The following is a 21,155-nucleotide window of genomic DNA, read 5'->3' as shown; positions in this document are numbered from 1 at the left end:
GCTGAATTTAAAATATCCAATTGCTAAATAGTCTGCCTTCTGAAATGAAAATAGCATAGCAAGAATTAAGGCCCTTTAAAATATTAAACTTTAAACCTTAGATGAAGTATTTGGAAACTTTTCACCACACATCAACTGGATCCGGAGTTTTTTAACTGCTACTAAGAGAATTCAGTAAATGGAGCCCTAGCTCCCTCCTTCCACCATCTGGCAGAATTGTCTCTTGGAATCTTGAGAGAAATATTCCCATCTTGTACAAAATGATTCTGCCAGAACATTTAGCTAGTTTGATCAAGGGTCCCCCTCCATGATTGATGACTGTGAACCAGAAGGCAGGTCCTGATATTATGGAATATGCGACGAGGATCCTAGAGCGCGCCTGATTTAGCTGATTTTCCACCATGTCAACAATTTTTCCCTAAAAGGAAAAGTTGGTTTCTGGGTGGTAGTTATTCAATAGAGCTGGAGTAAGAGATGGTTTCTTCAAGCGGAGGATCACTGCCTCTTTCAATAAACATAGCACCTCATCCCCTCAGATGATGTCACTTCGGAATTCACCTGACCACACACATCCTTAGCTACTTGATGAGAGTCAGATGGGGCATGGATCCATTCCACAGTTGATTGAGATAGTAAAATAAAATGCCTTACACACTTCACAAATTCCAGACACTCAAAAGAAACACCGCATTGCAAAATATTGCCTATTTATTGACATGACTGCCCGACTGACATCTAAACCCTGAGCAAATATGAGTAATATGAGTAGCTTTCTGCAAAGAAACCCACAAAAGCATCACAATTGGTTGTACTAATTTTATCCTCCCCTCCCTTCAAAACACTCTGGATTATTTGAACAGAGTAATCAAGCAGGAATCTGAAGCTGCAATGAGAGAGGAACATTACAGATATTTTGTTTTTCTTGTTACCTGTGTAGACCTGAATCTGATGTGTAGCAGTGTTCGGTTGTATTCAATTTTGATTTTATGCTCGTGTCTTTCTAGGTGTTTTTACACTCACTTCAGCTCCTATAGCTCTTCTGAGAACCAGGGAGCTAATCAGGATTGGTGAGTTGAAAGGCAATCTCATTCTTAATTAATCTCATCCAAAGTTATAGTTATTTATTTACTTTATTACATTCATATTCCACCCATCTCTCAAGTGATTGAATCACCAGAGGTCAACTAAGCTCCAGATAGATGGAATTTCCCAGATGCCTTCAGAAAATGTTCATAATCCATCAGGCAACCAATGTAGGGTATTCTAATTGACCATGGCCTTTGGAGAACCATGGTACTCATAATCTTGACAAAAAGTGACCTGACCACACAAAGAACAGATATAATGTCCTCCTTCTCCAGATCATGTCATTCCTGCCCCAAAATAAAAATCCGATCTTGCATGCAATCACTCTTATGATTTGAGGCAAGATTACCCAAGACAAGGTTATGGTCACCTGGAGGTTATGAAATTCTAGAGATCATAGGCTCAACCCAAAGGCATAGAGCTTGAAAACACTGATTAATAAAGATCTGGGCAATCCAATTCCACTCAATTAATAAAGTTGAGAAGCTCCAGAAGGGCCACTGCTGGACAGGAGGGTAGCCAGTACACTAGAGGCATCTCAAGCTGACCCTGAATCCCACATCCATTTATCTCTGGGGCCGTATTACTAATAACTGCCAAGATCACATGAATTACCACAACTCCTTTCCCAAATCTTATCATTATAGATACTTCAGAACATGAAACCCAGCCTGACAGATTTCAGATAGGGTTATATCTCCTTCATTGTCTACTAATATGCATGAAGTCTCTACATTTATCTGTTTATTTTAAAAAACTTATCAACACTTTTTAAACTCCAGTCTGATCCAAAGAGTGGTATGAATAGATTAGGTATCTCCTCTATACAGAATTGTCATTTACAGAGGCAGTATCCAAGTGCCCAATGATTCAACCATTCAATCTCTTAGTTAGGGCTACTGTTTTAGAAAAAGGAACCTGCACCAATGTGCAAATGTCCTTCTATAATATCAGATGGCCCTCCCTGCCATATCTTCTCTGTCCAACATTTTAACCTAGCATGAAAAATAATACAGCATTAGCAGCAGAAAGATACACTTTACAAGTGCATAAAATAAGGAAGCAAAAAGTAATTTAAAAAGGTTCCACCACAAAACCGCGTTTGACTAAACCGCGCTCGACGAAACCGCGTAGCTGATCATCAGCGCGACAACAGCGCAGAGACAGAAGCACGCTGTAAACGCTAAACCTGAAATTAATCCCTAAACTTAAACCTAACCCCCCTAAACCTAATCCTAACCTAACCCTAAACCTAACCCTTAACCTAACCCTAAACCTAACCCTAAACCTAACCCTTAACCTAACCCTAAACCTAATCCTAACCCTTAACCTAACCCTAAACCTAACCCTAAACCTAACCCTAAACCTAACCCTTAACCTAACCCTAAACCTAACCCTAACCCTAAAGCTAACCCTAAACCTAACCCTTACCTTAAGTTGAATCGGCTTGCTTTCAAAGCGCTATTTAAAGTGCCCTTCTTTCTCCGCGCTCGCTGTTGTCACCCTGTTGATGACATCAGCGACGCGGTTTAATCGGGCGCGGCTTAGTCGAGCGCGGTTTTGTCGTGCCACGATTTAAAAAGAGAGAGGAAGCTTACCATATGCTCGTTATTTTCCAGGCTACAGTAACGAACTCTATGAGAATGGCCTTAAAAGAGGCCCATAAATTATAGCAAGTCCAGAATGTAACAGCCAGATCTCTTTGGGGTGCTTTCCATTGGGAGTACATGCAAAGTTCACTGGCATCATATAGATTTCCATATTAAATTCAAAGTGTGTGCATTAACATATAACACAAAGATTGATATCATAAATCACTTAACAGTTTGGGCCTGCCTCCCCATAGCAGCAGTTTTACCCTATCCCCACCCTATGAAATAGAACTCCAACAATTTGAAGGAGTTTTAAAAATGATATTTGCCTGACAATCTGACTATATGCCAGTGTGAGTATTTAGGAGTTAAGATTCTATATATAAAAAATATTGTCATAGTGTTTTTAAATTGGACCCTGAGATTTAAAAGTCAAATCTATAATGATTTTACCTGCCATTATCCATAAGGAGGTTGTGGCATTGACTCTTTTGTCAGTGATAGCATTGGGCTATTTCCTTCGTTCCTAGTGTCCCAAACATTTTCATATAAAGTGAACATTCAGTAAGCGAGTGGTTATTTTTACAATGACATCTGATTAAGATGTGAATTGAGAAGACAGTGTCTCTGCTTCTCTCACTTTTCTCACTCAACTTCTGACCTGTAATATTTCCCTCCCCCAAGGGATATACAAGGAAGTTCTACTGTTTTTGTGACTGACAGGACTGGTTAGACAGGATTAGTTTGTGAACACGGATAGTATCCCAATAGGACTAGAAAATGGAAAGGGAGGCTGATCCTTTTGCAGTGCACAATGCTATCACTTCTGTGAGCTATAAGGGCAAGTTCAGTTTTTTGCTTCTTACCATCCAGACATCCTAGATTTTTCTTGTCATTGGGATGAAGAATAATGATGCAGCGAAGAAAGACCAGAGAAGATGACAGCTTGTTTACAGAAGAACATGATCTCAAAGAAGCCAATTACGGGAGCTTAAACAAGAATCCTGAGTCAAAAATCAAGGAGTACATTTATGAAACCCTGGCCTTTGGGCCTGAGAAGGTTGCAAAGTTGTCCACTTATGAAAGCCTAGGTGGCGGCTCTGAGCACAACTCAAAGGATGCTAACCAGTCCAAGCAGAAGAACGTGGAGGGTGACAGATATTGGAGGTTATCCACGACCTCTCTTAAGGTCCCACAGGTAGGGAAATGGTACACGAATGGTAGTTCTTTTAACTCTTAAAAAATCTTTTAAAAGTAATAAAAGAACAAGATCCAGTGAAATTCATGTGTGTATTTGAGTCAGATTGTAATTAGAAACTTTAGTTTCTTTCTTTTAAAAAATGTGCCATGGAAAGGAGAGTTGTAGAAAAAAGTAGCAAAGCCAAGGATTGTTTAGGTTTTGAAAATAGGGGGGAAAAATCTTAAATGCATAATGGCTAGCAAGTCTTATGGGAAGAACTTACTGAAAATTGTTGATTGAGAAATATTGGCAGTGTTAAAGGTAAAGGTAAAGGTTCCCTTCGCACATATGTGCTAGTTGTTCCCAACTCTAGGGGGCGGGGTTCATCTCCGTTTCAAAGCCAAAGAGCCAGCGCTGTCCGAAGAAGTTCTCTGTGGTCATGTGGCCAGCATGACTAAACACCGAAGGCGCATGGAGCGCTGTTACCTTCCCACCAAAGGTGACCCCTATTTTTCTACTTGCATTTTTACATGCTTTCGAACTGCTAGGTTGACAGAAGTTGCCAGTGTCAGGTTTATGCTAAAAAAAAAAAAAGGAAAAAATAAGCAAAAGTGAAGATTAATTGTTTTATAAACCAATAATTGTATCAAAAAACACACTAATTGTCTGTTTGTTTGAATCATTTTAAACACACCTGGCTTCAGTAAAAAGGATAAAGAGAATGGGGTTTAATAAATTGAGCAGCAAGCTTAAGGGTTCGTCTTGGATCGTTCTTACCAATGGGAAGTATTTTAATCATTAGAAAAGTTAATAGTTTTTTGTTTAAAGCAGCATTTTTACTTCAATATAGGCCATTAGAGTAGGGACATATTTTAGCTGGTTAGGCAAAAAGAAATAAAGAAAAAAAAGTGCTTTCCCCCTTGTTTTTCTTTGTCTGAAAGGGGAAGAATGAGGAGTTATTTAGTTCTCATGCAATTTATTTCATTTCAATCAGTAAGAGGCAGGCTCTATTAAGGTCTTCTAATGTAGCTAGGTTTAGAAACATCAGCAGGATGAAACAAACTTGAATTTTGGAATAACAGTGTTCCAATATTTTATGATTTAAATATGATTCATGGTGTTGTTTTAAGTCAACATGTATAAGCAGACTATAGAGTTTGTGGCTCCGAACATCATACATGCATGCATACATACATATTCATGTACACAGTAAAAGTAACTTATTATCTATCCTTTCCTTTTACTTTAAATAGGAAAGTTAAATCAGCATAGCTATTATGTGGTGACTACTTCTGTGGCTATTGCAACGGAATAGGGTAATAGGATACTTTCAAAACTTAGGGAAGAAATCCCAGAAGGCAATGGCAAACCAATTTTCTGCCATTGCCATAAAAGTTGCCATACAAAGAGCCAAATTTTTAGATCATCTAAGCCTGTGATGGCGAACTTATGGCATGCATGCCATAGGTGGCACACAGAGCCCTGTCTGCGAGCACGTCGCCGGTACCAGCTCCTCTTCTGGGTTCTGTTGTACACATGCGTGCCAGAACCTGGAGGAGAGCAGCTGGCTGGTGCGCATGCACACCAGACGCCAGAGTGACGGAACCCGGAAGTGCAGCTGGTCGCTGTATGCATATGCACCAGCCAGCTGCTCTCTTCTGGATTCTGGTGTTCCAGCGTGTGTGTGTGTGCACACATGCTCCAGTTTCAGCAAAAGGTTAATTATCACTGATCTAAACTAATCCCAAATCAACAGAGACTTTACTTACCCCTCACTTATATTATTTCTTGCCTCAAAATGTTAGGAAACAATTCCACTCTTTTTCAGTGGTCAGAGAAAACATCCGTAGAGAAGGAGCTCAAGATTACCCAACCCTCTGTAATATACCTGTGTAATGCCTCTGCAGAGGAAAACACTCAGGGATAGAGTAATAAATCACCCTACACCAACCACATATTCTCACAAAGAGAATCTTGCTGCTGCAAAATGTTTTCAAACTTAAAAGAGGTCAGGAATAACCCAGTGATCACTAGAGTAATGATTGCAGTCTAATCTCCTTTTGCCCTCAGTTCAGCTGGAATGGGAAATCTGAGTTAACCTGCTTTTCCATTGATTGTTAATATTTTCCCCCTAGTGGAATAAGAGCTGCCTTATAAACAGCACTGCGAACTTCTTCAGTGATGAAAAGACCAGGATAGGTAAGTGAAGCTCACTTCAAAGCACAAAATACCAATATTTCCTTTCAAAGGATGACTAAGTACTTGTTTTCTTTCATGCCCTTTTCCATTTATCTGAAATCAGTTATCTTGTGTAGCTATTGGTAAAATGTCTTGGTCCTAATCTATCATTTGTTCTGTTCTTGCAGAAATGTTGATTTATGTTCAATTTGGCTAGGGGAATGTTTTAAAATTTTGGTTGGAAACTGGATTTATATAGAATTATCTCTACATCTAAAAGTTTAATAAAAAGTGTAGGTCCAAACAACTAGACATTGTGAAGAAATGTGAGATCTCAAATTCCATATTCTCTTTGAAAAGTCCTCTCTACCTTAGTCACTGTCAGTATTTTTCCTCCAGGCCCAATATTTTTCCTTAGCCACTTTCAATATTTTTCCTCCTTTCATATACAATCACCTTCTGGATAAAAGATAATTACAAAGGATGGCCTTTTCAATGGAAAACAATGTAATGAAAATGTGCTGAACCTGTACATACTTCTTGTGTCCAGTTATCTCACCAAATATAAAGCATTAAGTGGTCCAGGGGACTACAATAGAAACTGCTTCTCATTTTCTGGGAGCTTTTCTCTAATTAGGACTAGAAAGTTGCTCTACAGTTGGATTTGATCTCAGACTCTGAAAGTTCTAATGATGACTCTTGTATTTCAAATGCAAGAAAGAGATTGGAAGAATTCATTTTTTAAATTTCATTCCTTCAACATTACAGTGATAGTATTCAGAGAATCATATTGCCCTAATTTATGTGGAATACAACATATTTTGGGAGCTCTATTCCTTTTCTCTTGTACTTTTCCTTAGGAATTAAATTATTGTTGCTGCAGTTTTTCTGGTGATTTTATATTGTCTGGTTGGCCAACCAAATCAGACACTTAAAAAAATTTATGAGGAAACTTAAAATCTTGAGGTTTGCTTTTGTTGATTCCATGTAATTCTCCTTTTTACCAATGCATCTCAGATTATGAAGATATCTGGTTACCTTTTTACTTCTTTTACTCCTGAAAAAAATGGCTAATGGAATATTTCTACTGTCTATGTGTTTGCCACAGATTTTATTCTTGTATGGGAATCAGATGGTGAGAATCCAGAGGGCCAGAAAGAAGAGAATTATAATCCAAAATCCAAACAAAAGAGAACAATTGAAATTCAATGAATGGCGGGAGAAATTTCTGCATAACCTCCAAATGAAGGGGATCAGAACTGAAAAGGCATGCAAAAAAGTGGATTGCTGGTAACAGAGTGGTGGGTGGGTGAGAGAGCGGAAAATTGACCAAGGAGAGAAACAACCTTCATTGTATCATCCTTAATTTTATTGGTCTCACCTTCTTTCAGAGAAGAAACGAAAGTAAGAATTTGGGCCTGCCATAAGCCATTTTAAAACCCTCTTGTTCAATATTGTAAACAGTTTTAATTCTTCACAAGGCTAAATATGAAGGGAAAACATGAATAAGGCTAGACTATCATCAAATACAGTATCCCAATCTTGCACTTTTAAGTATTTTCTTACATCTACACTATTTCTGCTTTTCCTTTCCAGGGTAAGCAATATTATGCAAAATTGGCTGACAAAATTTAAGGCAGAAGAAAGAATAAGAAGAATACCTTGTCTATACCATATCTTTCCATACATCTCAATCGTTGTAAACCATTCTTTGTAAATTCTTTTTCACAGGATCCATGCCCCATTTTATATTCTGCCTTTTGTTCAACCATGTATAGTTCTTTCCCTTCTTTTGACTTACTCACTTTTCTTTCATATACTGTTTTGTAATTCCAGCCTCCTTCATTCTCTCTCTATGATCAAACCACCTCAATGTATGTTTTTCATACAGGTCATTCAGATTCGAATTTAATCCATATTGATCTAGTTCCCACCTATTCTTGACCCTTTTTCTTGTTTTACTACCTATGTCTCTGGAGCAAACCTATTCCCATTGTATTCTATTTATATTTATCTGGACATATCCAATGATCATATCAGTATAACAAAGTAGATAGTAGCAGGCCCTTATAGCTTTTACTCCTTTTAGCTCTGTTCCTCAATGTCCGGCTGAAGAACAAAAATCTGATCTGCTTATCTCGCAGTACATGAAAAGCCACATTACACTTACCATATTGTGTTCCTTTTCACCTTTGATACTCTTTCAGTAGCATTCTGCTGAAAACTATCCCAAGCACATTTCACAAACTTCTCTGTAGGACTTTTGCATTAATTCTTTGTATTTTAAAAATGAATAGATGAAAAATCACAACATTGTTTGAATTATAAGGCAAAAATGCCACCTTTACATACAAATGAAACAGGCTACACAATCAAACCAAACTACATTTGTTTTTTTAACACCGTGTTTCCCCAAAAATAAGACAGGGTCTTATTTTCTTTGCCCCACAAAATATGGTCTTGGGCTTATTATAGGGGAGGGCTTATTATTTTCTGGGGCAAGTGAGAAGCGAGGCGCACCTTTTACTTTTCCAGCTCCGTCACGTTCCTTGCCATTGTGCTCAGGGAAGCGGCTGGTAAAAAAAAACTTCTCATGAGTTCAATCAAACTTCTTGAAATCGCGAGAAGAGTTTTTTTAACAAGGGACTTCCCTGAACACAATGGCGAGGAACGCAACGGAGCTGGAAAGGTAAGAGGCGCACCTCACGGCCCAACACTTCCCACCTTGCCCCAATTGTAAAGGCAGCCTGCCTGGTTCCCTTCCCTGTCGTCCCTTTAGTGAGGGGTGGGGGGGAGAAGCGAGGCGTGTCTCTTACCTTTCCAGATCCATTGCGTTCCTCATCCTTTCGCCCATTGAATCCCCTTGTAAAAAAAACCCATGAGTTGAACTCATGAGGTTTTTTTTACAAGGGGATTCAATGGGTGAAAGGGCGAGGAATGCAATGGATCTGGAAAGGTAAGAGCTCCTCACTTCTTCCCCTAACTGCCACCCCTTGCTAAAGGGACAGCGGGAAGAGAACCAGGCAGGCTGCCTTTACCATTGGGGTAGGTGGTGTTTTTTTACACAAGAAGGAACAGGCAGGAGGGGATGATTGCATTGCTGGCCTGCCGCTGTTTTTGTGGCGGGCTCTTTTTGTGTGGGAGGGAAGGGTGGGAGGTGAAAGCACTTTGCTTCGCTTGCTGCTGTTTTTGCGATGAGCCCTCTTTTGCCCCGCAAGCTGTACCATAGGTGGTACAGTGGTAATGGCAGTGGGCGGTTGCGCATGCGCTTATTTTCAGGGGAGGGCTTATTATGGCGCATGCTCTGAAAAGCCCGATTGGGCTTATTAGCAGGGCATGTTATTTTCGGGAAACACAGCATTAGTCCAGTTGCACCATCTATACAAGTTCCCTTTCAACTTTCTCATGGTTTTTATTACTTTCTTTTCATGTTTTTTTTCTTGGACAGCAACATTTATAGAATTCATTTCAATTCCACTTTTTAACATTTAATTCTCATCCTTATACAAATCTCTAAAATATCTGTGCAGTGCTGCTTCAGTTCAGTTTCAGACCAAATAATTTTATCACCCTTATTCTTATTTTAAAATAATTTATTAAAGTTTAAAAATATAGTAATAAAAGATTAATGCAAAATAAGAGAGATATAAAAATAAAAAGAAAAGAAAAATAGAAGTGCAATTAGAATATGTGATATAAAATAACTCCCCTCTGCAGACAAGATATAAACAACTCCAATAATTCTCAATAATACCTTCTCTAGCATTTCAGTTAAAAAACTCTTCTTCCTACATTTTATCATTCCTTAATCAAATTGGAAAAACTCATTGTTCATTTATGTCTGTTAGGAGCTACCAGAAATGTAAACACATATTTTAACCTTAATTAAATAAATCCATTTTGTATTTCAACTTATGATTTTTTCTAAGAAATAAAGCAAAAGAAATCTCTCCCAGTTATAATCAAGTCTTTAAATTATCAATATTGAGTCCTGATCAAAGAGAAATTCCTATAATAGCTAGCTGAAACTATAAAATATATATTTTCACCTTGGCCAAATAAATTCACTTTATAGGTAGTCCTTGAATTATAACCATTCTTTTATTGACCATTCAAAGTTACAACGGCACTGAAAAAAGTGAGTTATGACCGTTTTTCACACTTATGACCATTGTTGCATCCCCATGGTCATGTGATTAAAATTCAAATGCTTTACCATATTTATGATGGTTAGTGTCCCAGGGTCAATATGATTACCTTTTGCATCTTTCTGGCAAATCAATGGGGAAGCCAGAATCACTTAACAAACAGTGGAATAGCTTGCCTTCAGAAGTTGTGGGTGTCCATCACTTGAGATTTTTAAGAAGAAATTGGACAACTGTTTGTCTGAAATGGTATAGGGTCTCCTGCTTCAGCGCAGGGTTGAACTGAAGCCTCCAAGGTCTCTTCCAATTCTGTTTTTACTATTTCATATTCTATTTTGAATGCCCTAATTACAAACTTATCTCTTAGTAATCTGGGACTGTTAATATGCTTCTGATATCAGCTATGGTATTTAAACTGGGCTGACAAAGAGAATCATTTCAGTCCAATAGAGCTGTTAGTAGTGGTGGGATTCAGCCAGTTCACACTTATTTGGGAGAACCAGTTGTTAATTTTCTAAGCAGTTCTGAACCGGTTGTTGGAAGAAATCTCATTTTGTTTTTTTCCACTTTACAGAGTTAATCTGTAAAGCAGGCAGAAAAGAAACCTTTTGGTGTTGTTTCTAGCCTAATCTTTATTGCCCTGCTTACAGAAACTGTCTCTCCAGTTAAGCCTTATTACATTGTAATAGCTAAGGTAAAGCGTCCATCGACATGAGTGACATTGAGTTGGCCACGCCCATCCAGTCACATGACCATTGAGCCCTGCCTACCCAGCTGGTCATTTGGACAGAAAACCAGTGTTAAATTATTTGAATCCCACCACTGACTGTAATAATTGGGGGTCAGATAGGGCTAGTAACACTAGCACTCTGGTTCAGACAAAGTGCTGTTAAACTTATGTTTCTCATGAGTGTTTTGGAAAAGAAATATTTGGCTCTCCAGTTGAATACATTTTTCCAAGTGAGTCTAAAGTACCAAATTTTGATGTAGCTGAGTGACTCTAATGGTTTCTTTTGCAGCATGCAGCCCAACATACAAAGAAAGTGGTCCACTTTATATGTTGAATGCTCCCTGGAGTGTGCTATGTTATTATGCTGAGGACCTCAGGCTGAGAGTCCCCTTGCAGGTGAGAATACTGTGAAACCTAATACCCATGGATCAAACTTTGCTGCCAGCTAAAATCATTTATTATAGCCTGATCTCGGGAAAGAAGAGGTTGGGGTTTTTAGTTGTTTGTTAGCTATATTACATTAGACTGCAGTTGATCAGAAGGAATTTGCCTATGTAAACATTAGTTCATTTTTAAAAAACCTATCTCCATGTGGAAACTATGAGTTGACAGAAAGGTAGTCCATATCCCTCCTCAGCAGTATCTCCCTTTTGTGAACAGTGATTTTTGTTCATTTAAATTTTGGTTTGATTTACTTTTGTAAACTGTCCAGTATCTTGGGAAGTTTGGCAGGGATAAAAGTTTCTATAAGTAAATAAATAAATAAAGGAAAAAATATGCAAACATTGTAGGAGAAGAGCTGATCTAATTTATGTTACCAAAAAAAAAAAAAAAAATCAAAAGCAGCCTGGCCAGCACTTTTTCTAACAGAAGTTGTTAAAAAGCATAAGATTTCAGGAACCGTGTTTTACAACTGCATTTGTTTTTCCCCACTTCAGAGAAGTACTCAACTGATGGAATAAAAACAGTATTCACAAGGCTAAACTACCCACCAATGAGATCAATAGACAATAGTACCAGGCCAATTCCCAGGGAGGATTTATTACAAGACAGACCAGAAAAAGAGAAACTGAAAGCCACTGGTTGTTACTACAGTTCACTGTTCAAGTCACACTAATGCATTATTAATAAACTGCAGCCCATACTAGAAAAATGATACTGCACTTATTCAGGCATTGGGTGGCAGGCCACTACTTACATACACCCAACCTGAAGAGTTTCAAAAGCAGCAATAATAGGATAATGCCAACATGGGTACCAGACTGCCACAACTCCAGATATCTACCTTGCCCCCATATCTGTATCAACAAGTACATACCAGAGTTGCCTTCACATGCTTTTCCTCCATAATATCTACCATCACACACACACGCACACACACCATATTTGTGTGTGTGTGTGTGTGTGTGTGTGAATCCACATACAGTGAATTCAACAAATAATGAAAATAACTGAAAATTGGAGGAAGCAAAGCATAGAAAGAAACAAGTTCCCTTGTCTCTTTTCTGCCTCTCTATCTCTTTCCTCTTCGCATCACTCTTTTAATTTTTCCAGTGATCGTTTTATCACTAAGTATTTCTTTTGATAAAATGGGAAATGAGAAATTGGTGAAAAGCTGTTTGTATTAGAACAAACAGCTTTTCACCAATCTCTAATGCCTATATTCTGTGATTCACGTGCTGTACTTTTCTATGTGTGAATGTAAAAATGTATTATATGTTTTAAAAGATTGCAAAGGGAGTAAAAGGGAGCCATATCAGAAACTCTCTTTTATATTTATGCTTTTGTTCATGAACTTAATAATGTTGACTTCCAATATCTCTCCCTCTCCCTCTCCCTCTGTCTCTGTATCTTTCTGTGTGTGTCTATGTCTGTGTATGATGTAAACTACTTACAAAGGGGCCTCTTGTTTGAATATTTCTTTTACTGTATCCTAGGCTATGCCCATTGAACCTGAAATCAACTGGTCTCACAGGATTCTAATGAAAGTGGGCATCCCTAATTTACTCTATGATGACGTTCCTGACATTCCCTTGGATAACTACACCTGTCATTTTAAAGCAAACAAGTTACCCTCGTAAGATTTTGACATGAGTTTTCTTTCTTTGATCTTTCCTCTTTTCAAATTATACTGATTTTTCCTAGCGTACAGTTATTATCTCCTATTTCATTATAATTAGGTTACAATAGAATAGAATAGAATAGAATAGAATAGAATAGAATAACAGAGTTGGAAGGGCCACTAACTAGTGGTCTTCTAGTTAGTCCAACCCCCTGCTTAGTCAGGAAACCCTATATCATTTCAGACAAATGGTTATACAATAGTAACATTGCCTAACTGTAATATTTGCTCTTTGCTCTTTTCTAAAAAAAAAAAAAAAGATTGCTGAGCATCAGTCTAGTGATATAAAGAAAAATCAACCTGTCTCTTGCAAATATGTTTATCAGAAAAACCTGCATTTCATGCTTCATCTTTTTTCAGACCTCGGCAGCATTCTGCAAAGACTACGGATTTTTCAGATACATCACTGCTAAAATCTCCACAATTTGTACAATAATGATTAATATTACAGTATAGTACTTTTTAAGTAAATAACTTGGGCTGATTTCTATAATATACAGTGATCTTGATTTAGCAGATTATACATACAATTCTATACAGGACTTTTCCCCTTTCCATAAATGTATCTCTCCCTTCTTCCACCCTGATTTTTATAGGTGCTCATGATCACAAACTTATTCATGGACAGATTCAGTACTTTTACTTCTCTGACTTGCTTTTAATCTAGAGAGGAGAAGGGAAAGAAAGAAAATTAACTTTTTACTGCTTGGAATTCTAGGCACCTTTGTATTTTCCCAAGTGACATCTGGCTTGTCCCTCTCAAATGCTGCTCCAGCAAGTCTGTCCTACAGATCACAGTTTTTAATCTTGCGGGGACTCCTTAGCTGAGTCCTCTTCCAATGTGCCTGTGTCCCACCAGTCCATGGAGTTCAAACAGAACATTAGCAATGTGCAATGATCTTTTCCATTGTTTAAAACAAAAATGCTTTTTACATGATTTGTAAAGGCAGATGTGTCTGTTCTTGGGGTTTTCATTAGGCAGGAGACTTCTAAATGTCTGCATGGATGCCTACACTTTATATGGATGGAGTAAATAAATATAGTCCCTTACCCTTGAGATCAGGTAGTAACAATAAATGTTGTAGAGAAGAAGACTCTGTGGCTTCATGCATGCCTGTACCACCAACTTAATAGTAATTCCCAGAACTCTTGAATGCTTTCTTGACATAGTAGAGAATTATAAAAAATTCTAGTATTCTCCCTACTATGTATATTGGCTTCCAGAGCTCAGCGCTTTCCTAGCTATGCCAGAAATATCCAAGCAACATCTATAGCAGCCTGATTAGCACTTTACCTAAATATGGTTTGTTTGCTTATCACTTAGCACGAGGTATGAACCTATCGCATTAAAGTTTTTTTATTTTTTGCAGTAAACTGTATTGTAGAACCACGGGTTAGAGGTTTATGAAATTACCATGATTTAACCAACCAAAAACATTGTTTTTTGAACCAATCCAGACCATGAATTTTCCTAGTTTATTTCTGTTCTCAGAAATGTGATTGGAAGAAAAAAATGGAGAGGAAACAGAGTATTATATTCATCAGTAAGACTAGGATCAACTTTGTAGCAAGCAATAAGGCAATAGGTTTTGAACAAGTGCAACATGTGAAAAATTCAGCCATTTATAGTTGCACATAGCTTTATTGTTTAACATTAGGTGTAGTGACATTAACCCCAGTTAAGACAAAAACTGGCTTCATGTTAGGTGTTGATAGAACCAGTAAGTGGGTATATGGGACTAATAACTAGGATATCACAGTCACAGTCTCTCTTATATAGCTTCTGTTTTATGTCTGGTAATTTATCAGTGATTTTCCCCCCAGGTTCCGTGGAAGTGATAACCATGAGACCTTCTTCAGTAGTACAAACGGCATAGAATAGTAAGCTTGGAGTGAAACAAATGCAGGGTGACATGTACTTATATGCGTAGCTAATCATAATGCTGCACGTTAATGTTAAGTATAATTGAGGGCTACTGTTGCTGTTAACTGTGGAAATCAAAGTATGGCTTCCTTTAACTCTTCTTTGCTTTTCTTCAGCTGTATGAGATCCTGTCCACTGTATCATATGGTGATCCAAAGGCAGGGCAGCAGATTGGAATAGAAAGGTTGCTGAATGACGAAGTCTTCACATGCATTTCCACTACATGACGTAAGTTTGCAAGCATCGGTCCCAGTCCTCTCTCAGATAGGAGACAGCACTTGTATTGAAGGTGGCTTTTGAGAAGTCTGACATAAGTTGTTAGCATCTAGTTAATTTCCAAACTAACACAATAGTTTTAAATGTTAGTGACTTTGGACAGTTTTGTATGTTCAGTTTAATGAGACAAAGTCTGTGGGTGCTGAAGAGTAATGGCATATTTTTGGGCTTGGCGTATCAAACATTCAGAAATGATTTACTTATTCTGCTGGTGTGTCATCCCCTACCTCCCAAGTAAAAGGGAAACTAGTCTGTGTTCCCCTCTCCCAATCTAGGCTACACTGAACAATGACACTCAGTAAAAGCCCCAAGCCTGGGCCTGAAGTAGAGGCCGAGCCCTGACTTCAGCCCTAGCACTATCCTTGCCACTCAAAAAGGCTGTCTTGCACTATTCCCCAAGTGTATGAACCTTAGGGAATGGCACAATTGCCCCACAGCCTGCCACTCCCAGAATCTACCTTGTGCCACTTACCTTCAGGCAGTATTCTCTTTCTAGTGACAAGCCCCCATGGCCTATCCAAGGTGTGCTTACTTCCCACAAGGCCTTTGTTCTTGAAGCAACTTCAAAAAACTTCTTCTGCAGCCAGGGCCGGATTTAGATGAAAAGAGGCCCTAGGCTATTCCACTTATGAGGCCCTTTCACCTCCCATTTTTTAGTTTGTAAATTGCATAAGAGACAATAAAATACATCATTACTGTGATATATATCAATATATATCAATATATATAGCTGGCCTCCCGACGGAGGGCGGATCTGCTCTGTGGCAAAGGCAGTGAGGCCAGCGCCTCCCTGCTGTGCTCAGCTGCCCGGCTCGGCCCCTGCCCTCACCTGCCTGGCCGCTGGTGGGCTCCGCGTCGACGGGGCGGCTACTGGGAGCGGCCGCCTCTCGCCGACTGCCAATGCTGGGAACATGGGCAGGCTCCCCAACTGCCGCGGCACTGGAACGATCTTAACCAATACATTTTTGTGTTTGTCTATAGTCATATGCGTAGAATTTCTCCTTATTTTCGGTTCAGTGTTTTAGTGTTCACTGTTTTTAGAATAGTGTAATTTTAATTTTGCTAACAATTTGAATGTAGGCCCCTCTTGATCTGAGGCCCTAGGCTGAAGCCTAGTTAGCCTATAGGAAAATCCGGCCGTGTCTGCAGCCTCTGAACACCGTACAAAATCACACCTTGTTATTGCGTGATATTTGGAGGCTGTGGGGGCCACTTGAGTTCTGGAAAGTCTGGAGCAGCACAAAGCACATCCCATTCTAACACAGCCTTTGCAGCTTCGAAAAATCGCACAAAAGAGGCCACATGACTGGCTGTGGCAGAGAGGACCGCAACTTCCAAAAATTGTGCAAGGATGGGGTGTGCTTTTGAGAATAGTTGTTGTGAGGTTTTAGTGAATGTTGTCATGTCACCCAAAACATCTTGTCATGTCACCTTTGTTTTAAAAAGTTACAAGTAGAAGTTCAAAAGTATATGTATGTGTGTATGTATTATATAATATCTAATTATCATAGTTTTAATAATTAATCACTGTTAGTTTATTAATTATTGCATTTTATAAGTGTGCAAGTTCACGTGCAATGCAACATACACTATACAAATTTGTATTTTATGTGGATAATATCACTCTCTGCCAAAGGGCCCATACAAGATGTCATCAGAGGAAGAGCCCTCTAATCAGAGGCAGATTCTTTCCATTATTGGGCCCGGTGGAGTAAGTGGAAGAAATATCAGCCTTTGAGTCATATCCGCAGGTACTTTGGAGAGAAGATTGCTCTCTACTTTGCCTGGCTTGGTGAGTACATACTTTGAATGGATCCCCAGATTCCTGACTTCTAAACTTATGTGGATGCTCCACTTCTTTTCCCCCTGTGGATAAGGTTACAAAAAAAAGTATTGTAAAAAACTAGTAACCTTCAGTAATAAGCAAACATTGGGATATTAACACAGAGAAAATGTATGGTCTTGCAACATTATTTCGTCTTAAGAAATCATGGAATTAAAGTTTTTGTAACTAAGCCTGAATGCTGAAATCTCATTAAAGGTTAGTGTTATTTTAGAGTTATACCATCAGGTATTGTATAATTAAGGTGACCAGACGTCCCGCTTTCAGTGGGATAGTCCCGCTTTTGAACAATTTTTCCCATGTCCCTTTTTTTTTTAAAAGTCCCGATTTTTTTTAAGTTACGAAAAAGCCTCCAGCCGCCGAGGCTCTCCTAGCAACTGGGAGTGTATATTCTTCTTCGAGATGAACGCATTCCCGCCCGCGCATCCCTGGGAGCTGTTGCCAATGGCTGAGGGAGGAGAAGACTTACTCCATGTGGAGACCGCAGACTTCCTTCACAGATTTTTTCTTCTTCTGTTGCTTTGAGCAGCCCCTCCCTCCCCCTCCCTCTCCTCTCTCTCTCTCTCTCTCTCTCTCAGAGCTAGCTAGCAGCTGCCTCTGAGGGTGTCCAAGCTCGCTCCCCCTCCCCAGACTGCTGCTTCGCCTCGGCTGCTCGGCTGCTCGGGGCTTCTAAATTGGCATTGCGTGTTGTTTGAGGAGGGGATTACTGGGCCATAGAAACACAGCGTATGTCTCACATGGCTGATAACCTGCTCTCTACAGGAGAGGTAATTTTAAAATCGGAGCGATCAGAAAGAGGGGGAAGAGGAGTGAAGAGTGTGTGAGGGGGGGATTTTCTAAATGTCCCATTGAATCCAGAGGAGGAGAGAGAGAGAGAGAGGAGAGAGGGAGTGTGTGCGGAGGGGGATTTTAAACCCATTGAATCCAGAGGAGGGGAGAGAGAGAGAGAGGAGAGAAAGAGGGAGTGTGTGCACGGAGGGGAGATTTCTAAACCCCATTGAATCCAGAGGAGGGGAGAGAGAGAGAGAGAAGAGAAAGAGGGAGTGTTTCACGGGGGGGTTTTTTCCCCCCATTGAATCAGGAGGGAGGAGGGGAGAGGAGAGAGAGAGAGGGAGTGTGTGCACAGGGGGGATTTTCTAAAAGTCCCATTGAATCCAGAGGAGGAGTGTGTGTGTTTGTGTGTGTGTGTGTGAGAGAGAGAGAGAGAGAGAGAGAGAGAGAGACTATCACTAAGTGTTGTAGCTTATGATTCTTGATGAATGTATTCTATTTTTTTTATGTACACCGAAGAAAAATTCCTTGTGTGTCCAATCACACTTGGCTAATAAACTATTCTACTCTACTCTACTCTACTCTACTACTCTACTCTACTCTACTCCTTACTCATTTCTATTTCAATTCTAATAAGGAGTTTAGCTTCTCTCTCTTGAAAATGTAAGCTAGCATAAGGCATTATAATGCAAGCCAGCTTTAGCTTACAAACAGTTCATTAGTGACCAAAGTTACAATGGCATTGAAAAAAGTGACTGATTACCATTTTTCACACTTAGCAACCATTTTTCACACTTAGCGACCGTTGCAGCATCCTCATGGTCACGTGATCAAAATTTTGATGTTTGGCAACAGACTCATATTTATGATGCTTTCAGTGTCCTGGGGTCATGTAATCGCCTTGTGTGACCTTTTGACAAAATATAAAATTTTTAATCAAGGCCCCCCCGCCCCCGGTCAATGGTGTCCCTCTTTACCAATCTGAAAATCTGGTCACCTTACGTATAATATATAGTATACCCTCTATATCATGCCAAGATACAAATTTTGCTCTTCTCCAGAGCCTGGGAGAATAACCAGCTATAAGAGCTTCATGAAACCCATCAGAGTGGACCTATCAAGATATCTGGGGGAGATTATTTCAGAGGTCAAGTGCCATGACAGAGAAGGCATGTTTCATGGCCCCATAAGAAAGCACTGCTTAAGTGATGGGACCCAGAGTGCACCCCCTATCCATGTTTGCATTGGATGCGCAGAAAAAATGGACACAGATGGTCTCACAAATAACCAGACCTTGTGCTATGTAAGTCTTTATAGGTGATAAATGCACCTTGAATTGCATTCAGAAGCCAATCAGTGCAGCTCACAGAATAGTTGGATCACACAAGCAAAATCAGGCATGCCCAACATTGTTTGTGCTGCCACATTGTGGGCCAACAGTAGCTTCTAAGTTGTCTTCAGGTAAAGTGCCAAGTGGAGCACGTTACAGTAATCCATTTGTGAGCTGATCACCATGAATTCTTAAAAGCTGAAAATATTGACTATGACTACTTTCTGCTTAGTTCTTTTTTCTCTATGGTAATCAAATATAATCACCAAATCTAACTGTCTGTAGTTGGATCCCAGTCATATGGCTCTGAAATACTACTTTATAGTAGTATTACTGTTGGGATAAAAAGATAAATTGATAAAAAACACATGGACCCAGTTAGTACAGGTAGTCTTCAACTTAAAATAGGCCATTTAGTGATGGTTCAAAATTACAACAGCACTGAAAAAGTGACACGACCATTTTTCACCTTATGACCTTTGTAGCATCCCCATGGTCACATGATTTACATTCGGATGCTTGACAACTGACTCACATTTATGACGGTTGCAGTGTCCCAGAGTCATGTGATCCCCTTTTGGGACCTTCTGACAAACACAGTGAGGAAGCCAAATTCACTTAACAACCGTGTTACTAATTTAAGAACTGCAGTGATTCACTTAACAAAAGTGGTGAGAAAGTCTTAAAATGGGGCAAATTCACTTAACAAATTTCTCACTTAACAATATAAATTCTGGGTTCAATTGTGAGGATTACCTGTAGTAGCAGATTGTACATATGATATTTGTCTTATTTTTTCCTGTGCACTATTGCTGCTTTTACACTCCTGAAACATTGAATAAAACCCTATTCCTATTATCCACTCAGCCTTAGGTTGACAAAGAACTATACCAGCACAAAATTCACTGTCTCCATGTCTATACTGACTCTTGCACCATTCTGAATTCTTGGAAATGGTGCTGCCATGATACATACACAGCATGAGATTGATTGAATTCCCCAGTTTAGCTATTCTCCTTGTGTAAATCATCACTGTGCAGAAAAATATTTCCCCGTCACATCCCTGAAACAGAAATGGGGCAGGCTCATCTGTAGCCTCCTTCCTGTGCTCTTCTTCTTCCACTCAAGTTGAATAAAGTTAAAACAGCAACAGTTTATGATCATGAAGGGTGAAGAGACACAAGCATAATTTTTGCTTCTTTTCCTTTGTATTGGCAACAAACTCCAATTTTCAGATTGCTTTGTGCTTTCTTGGATGGAGATGTTGGTCCTGTAATTCCTTCTGTTAAATTCTTTCAGGCTATTATGTTATCCCAGTATTCTGCCATATCAGCCTTGCACTAAACCAATAAGGGTCATAGACTTGAAGCACTTACAGTATTGCTTACTGAACCATCTAAGTGCTATTGTGCAATTTTGATAGGTCATCAGCACAATTGTGCTGTAGCAGCTGTTTAGGTAGACAGTGACAGAGAAGCAGTCTGCCAAGAGGCAACACGGTGTACCCACATCATCTGAAATGTTCAATAAACACTACTTTGATAAACACTACTTTACTAGTTATTATACTTTGCTTCCATTATAATGGGTATCATCTTGATATGCGGAAAATTATTACTTTAATATTGGTAGAATAAGAATGACATGAGGTGAGGGATATGACAGAAAACATGTTGTCCTGGCATATTTAAACAGCATTATTTAAACAGGGTGATGATTGTGTGTAGATCTGCACTCACAGGTATCCTGTCACTGTCTGCTGACATTAACGTGGTTTTAAAAATAAAGAAAAAGCAAGGGGTCTTAGTGAAGATTAATCCCAGACCAGTTTGCCACTACTATTACTTGCTGTTTTCTGGATGATCCTAAGACACCCAATTCTGGGCTCAAAATTTGATCCAGAAATCCAAATTTGATCCTTCAATTGCTGCTCTATGGTTTTCAAGAGAACCCCTTCCTCTGGGGGCATATCTCAGTG

General features: G+C 39.2%; 1 protein-coding gene across 1 annotated transcript in view; it reads left to right on the top strand.

Annotated features, from left to right (window-relative positions):
* The first annotated feature begins 3,591 nt into the window (after nt 1-3,591).
* Nucleotides 3,592-21,155, top strand: part of ANO7 (anoctamin 7) — a 37,455-nt gene continuing 19,891 nt past the window's right edge. Inside the window, 13 exon segments of the mRNA XM_032225660.1 lie at nt 3,592-3,876; nt 5,994-6,057; nt 7,145-7,241; nt 7,243-7,303; nt 11,201-11,237; nt 11,240-11,307; nt 12,849-12,988; nt 14,858-14,898; nt 14,901-14,914; nt 15,074-15,165; nt 15,167-15,185; nt 16,870-16,918; nt 16,921-17,025. Coding sequence (XP_032081551.1) covers nt 3,592-3,876; nt 5,994-6,057; nt 7,145-7,241; nt 7,243-7,303; nt 11,201-11,237; nt 11,240-11,307; nt 12,849-12,988; nt 14,858-14,898; nt 14,901-14,914; nt 15,074-15,165; nt 15,167-15,185; nt 16,870-16,918; nt 16,921-17,025 — 1,072 coding nt within the window.

This window comes from Thamnophis elegans, chromosome 10 (genome assembly GCF_009769535.1).
Source record: "Thamnophis elegans isolate rThaEle1 chromosome 10, rThaEle1.pri, whole genome shotgun sequence".
NCBI lineage: Eukaryota > Metazoa > Chordata > Lepidosauria > Squamata > Colubridae > Thamnophis > Thamnophis elegans.
The sequence above is the reverse complement of the archived record's forward strand: the minus strand, read 5'-3'. Positions and strand labels throughout refer to the sequence as shown.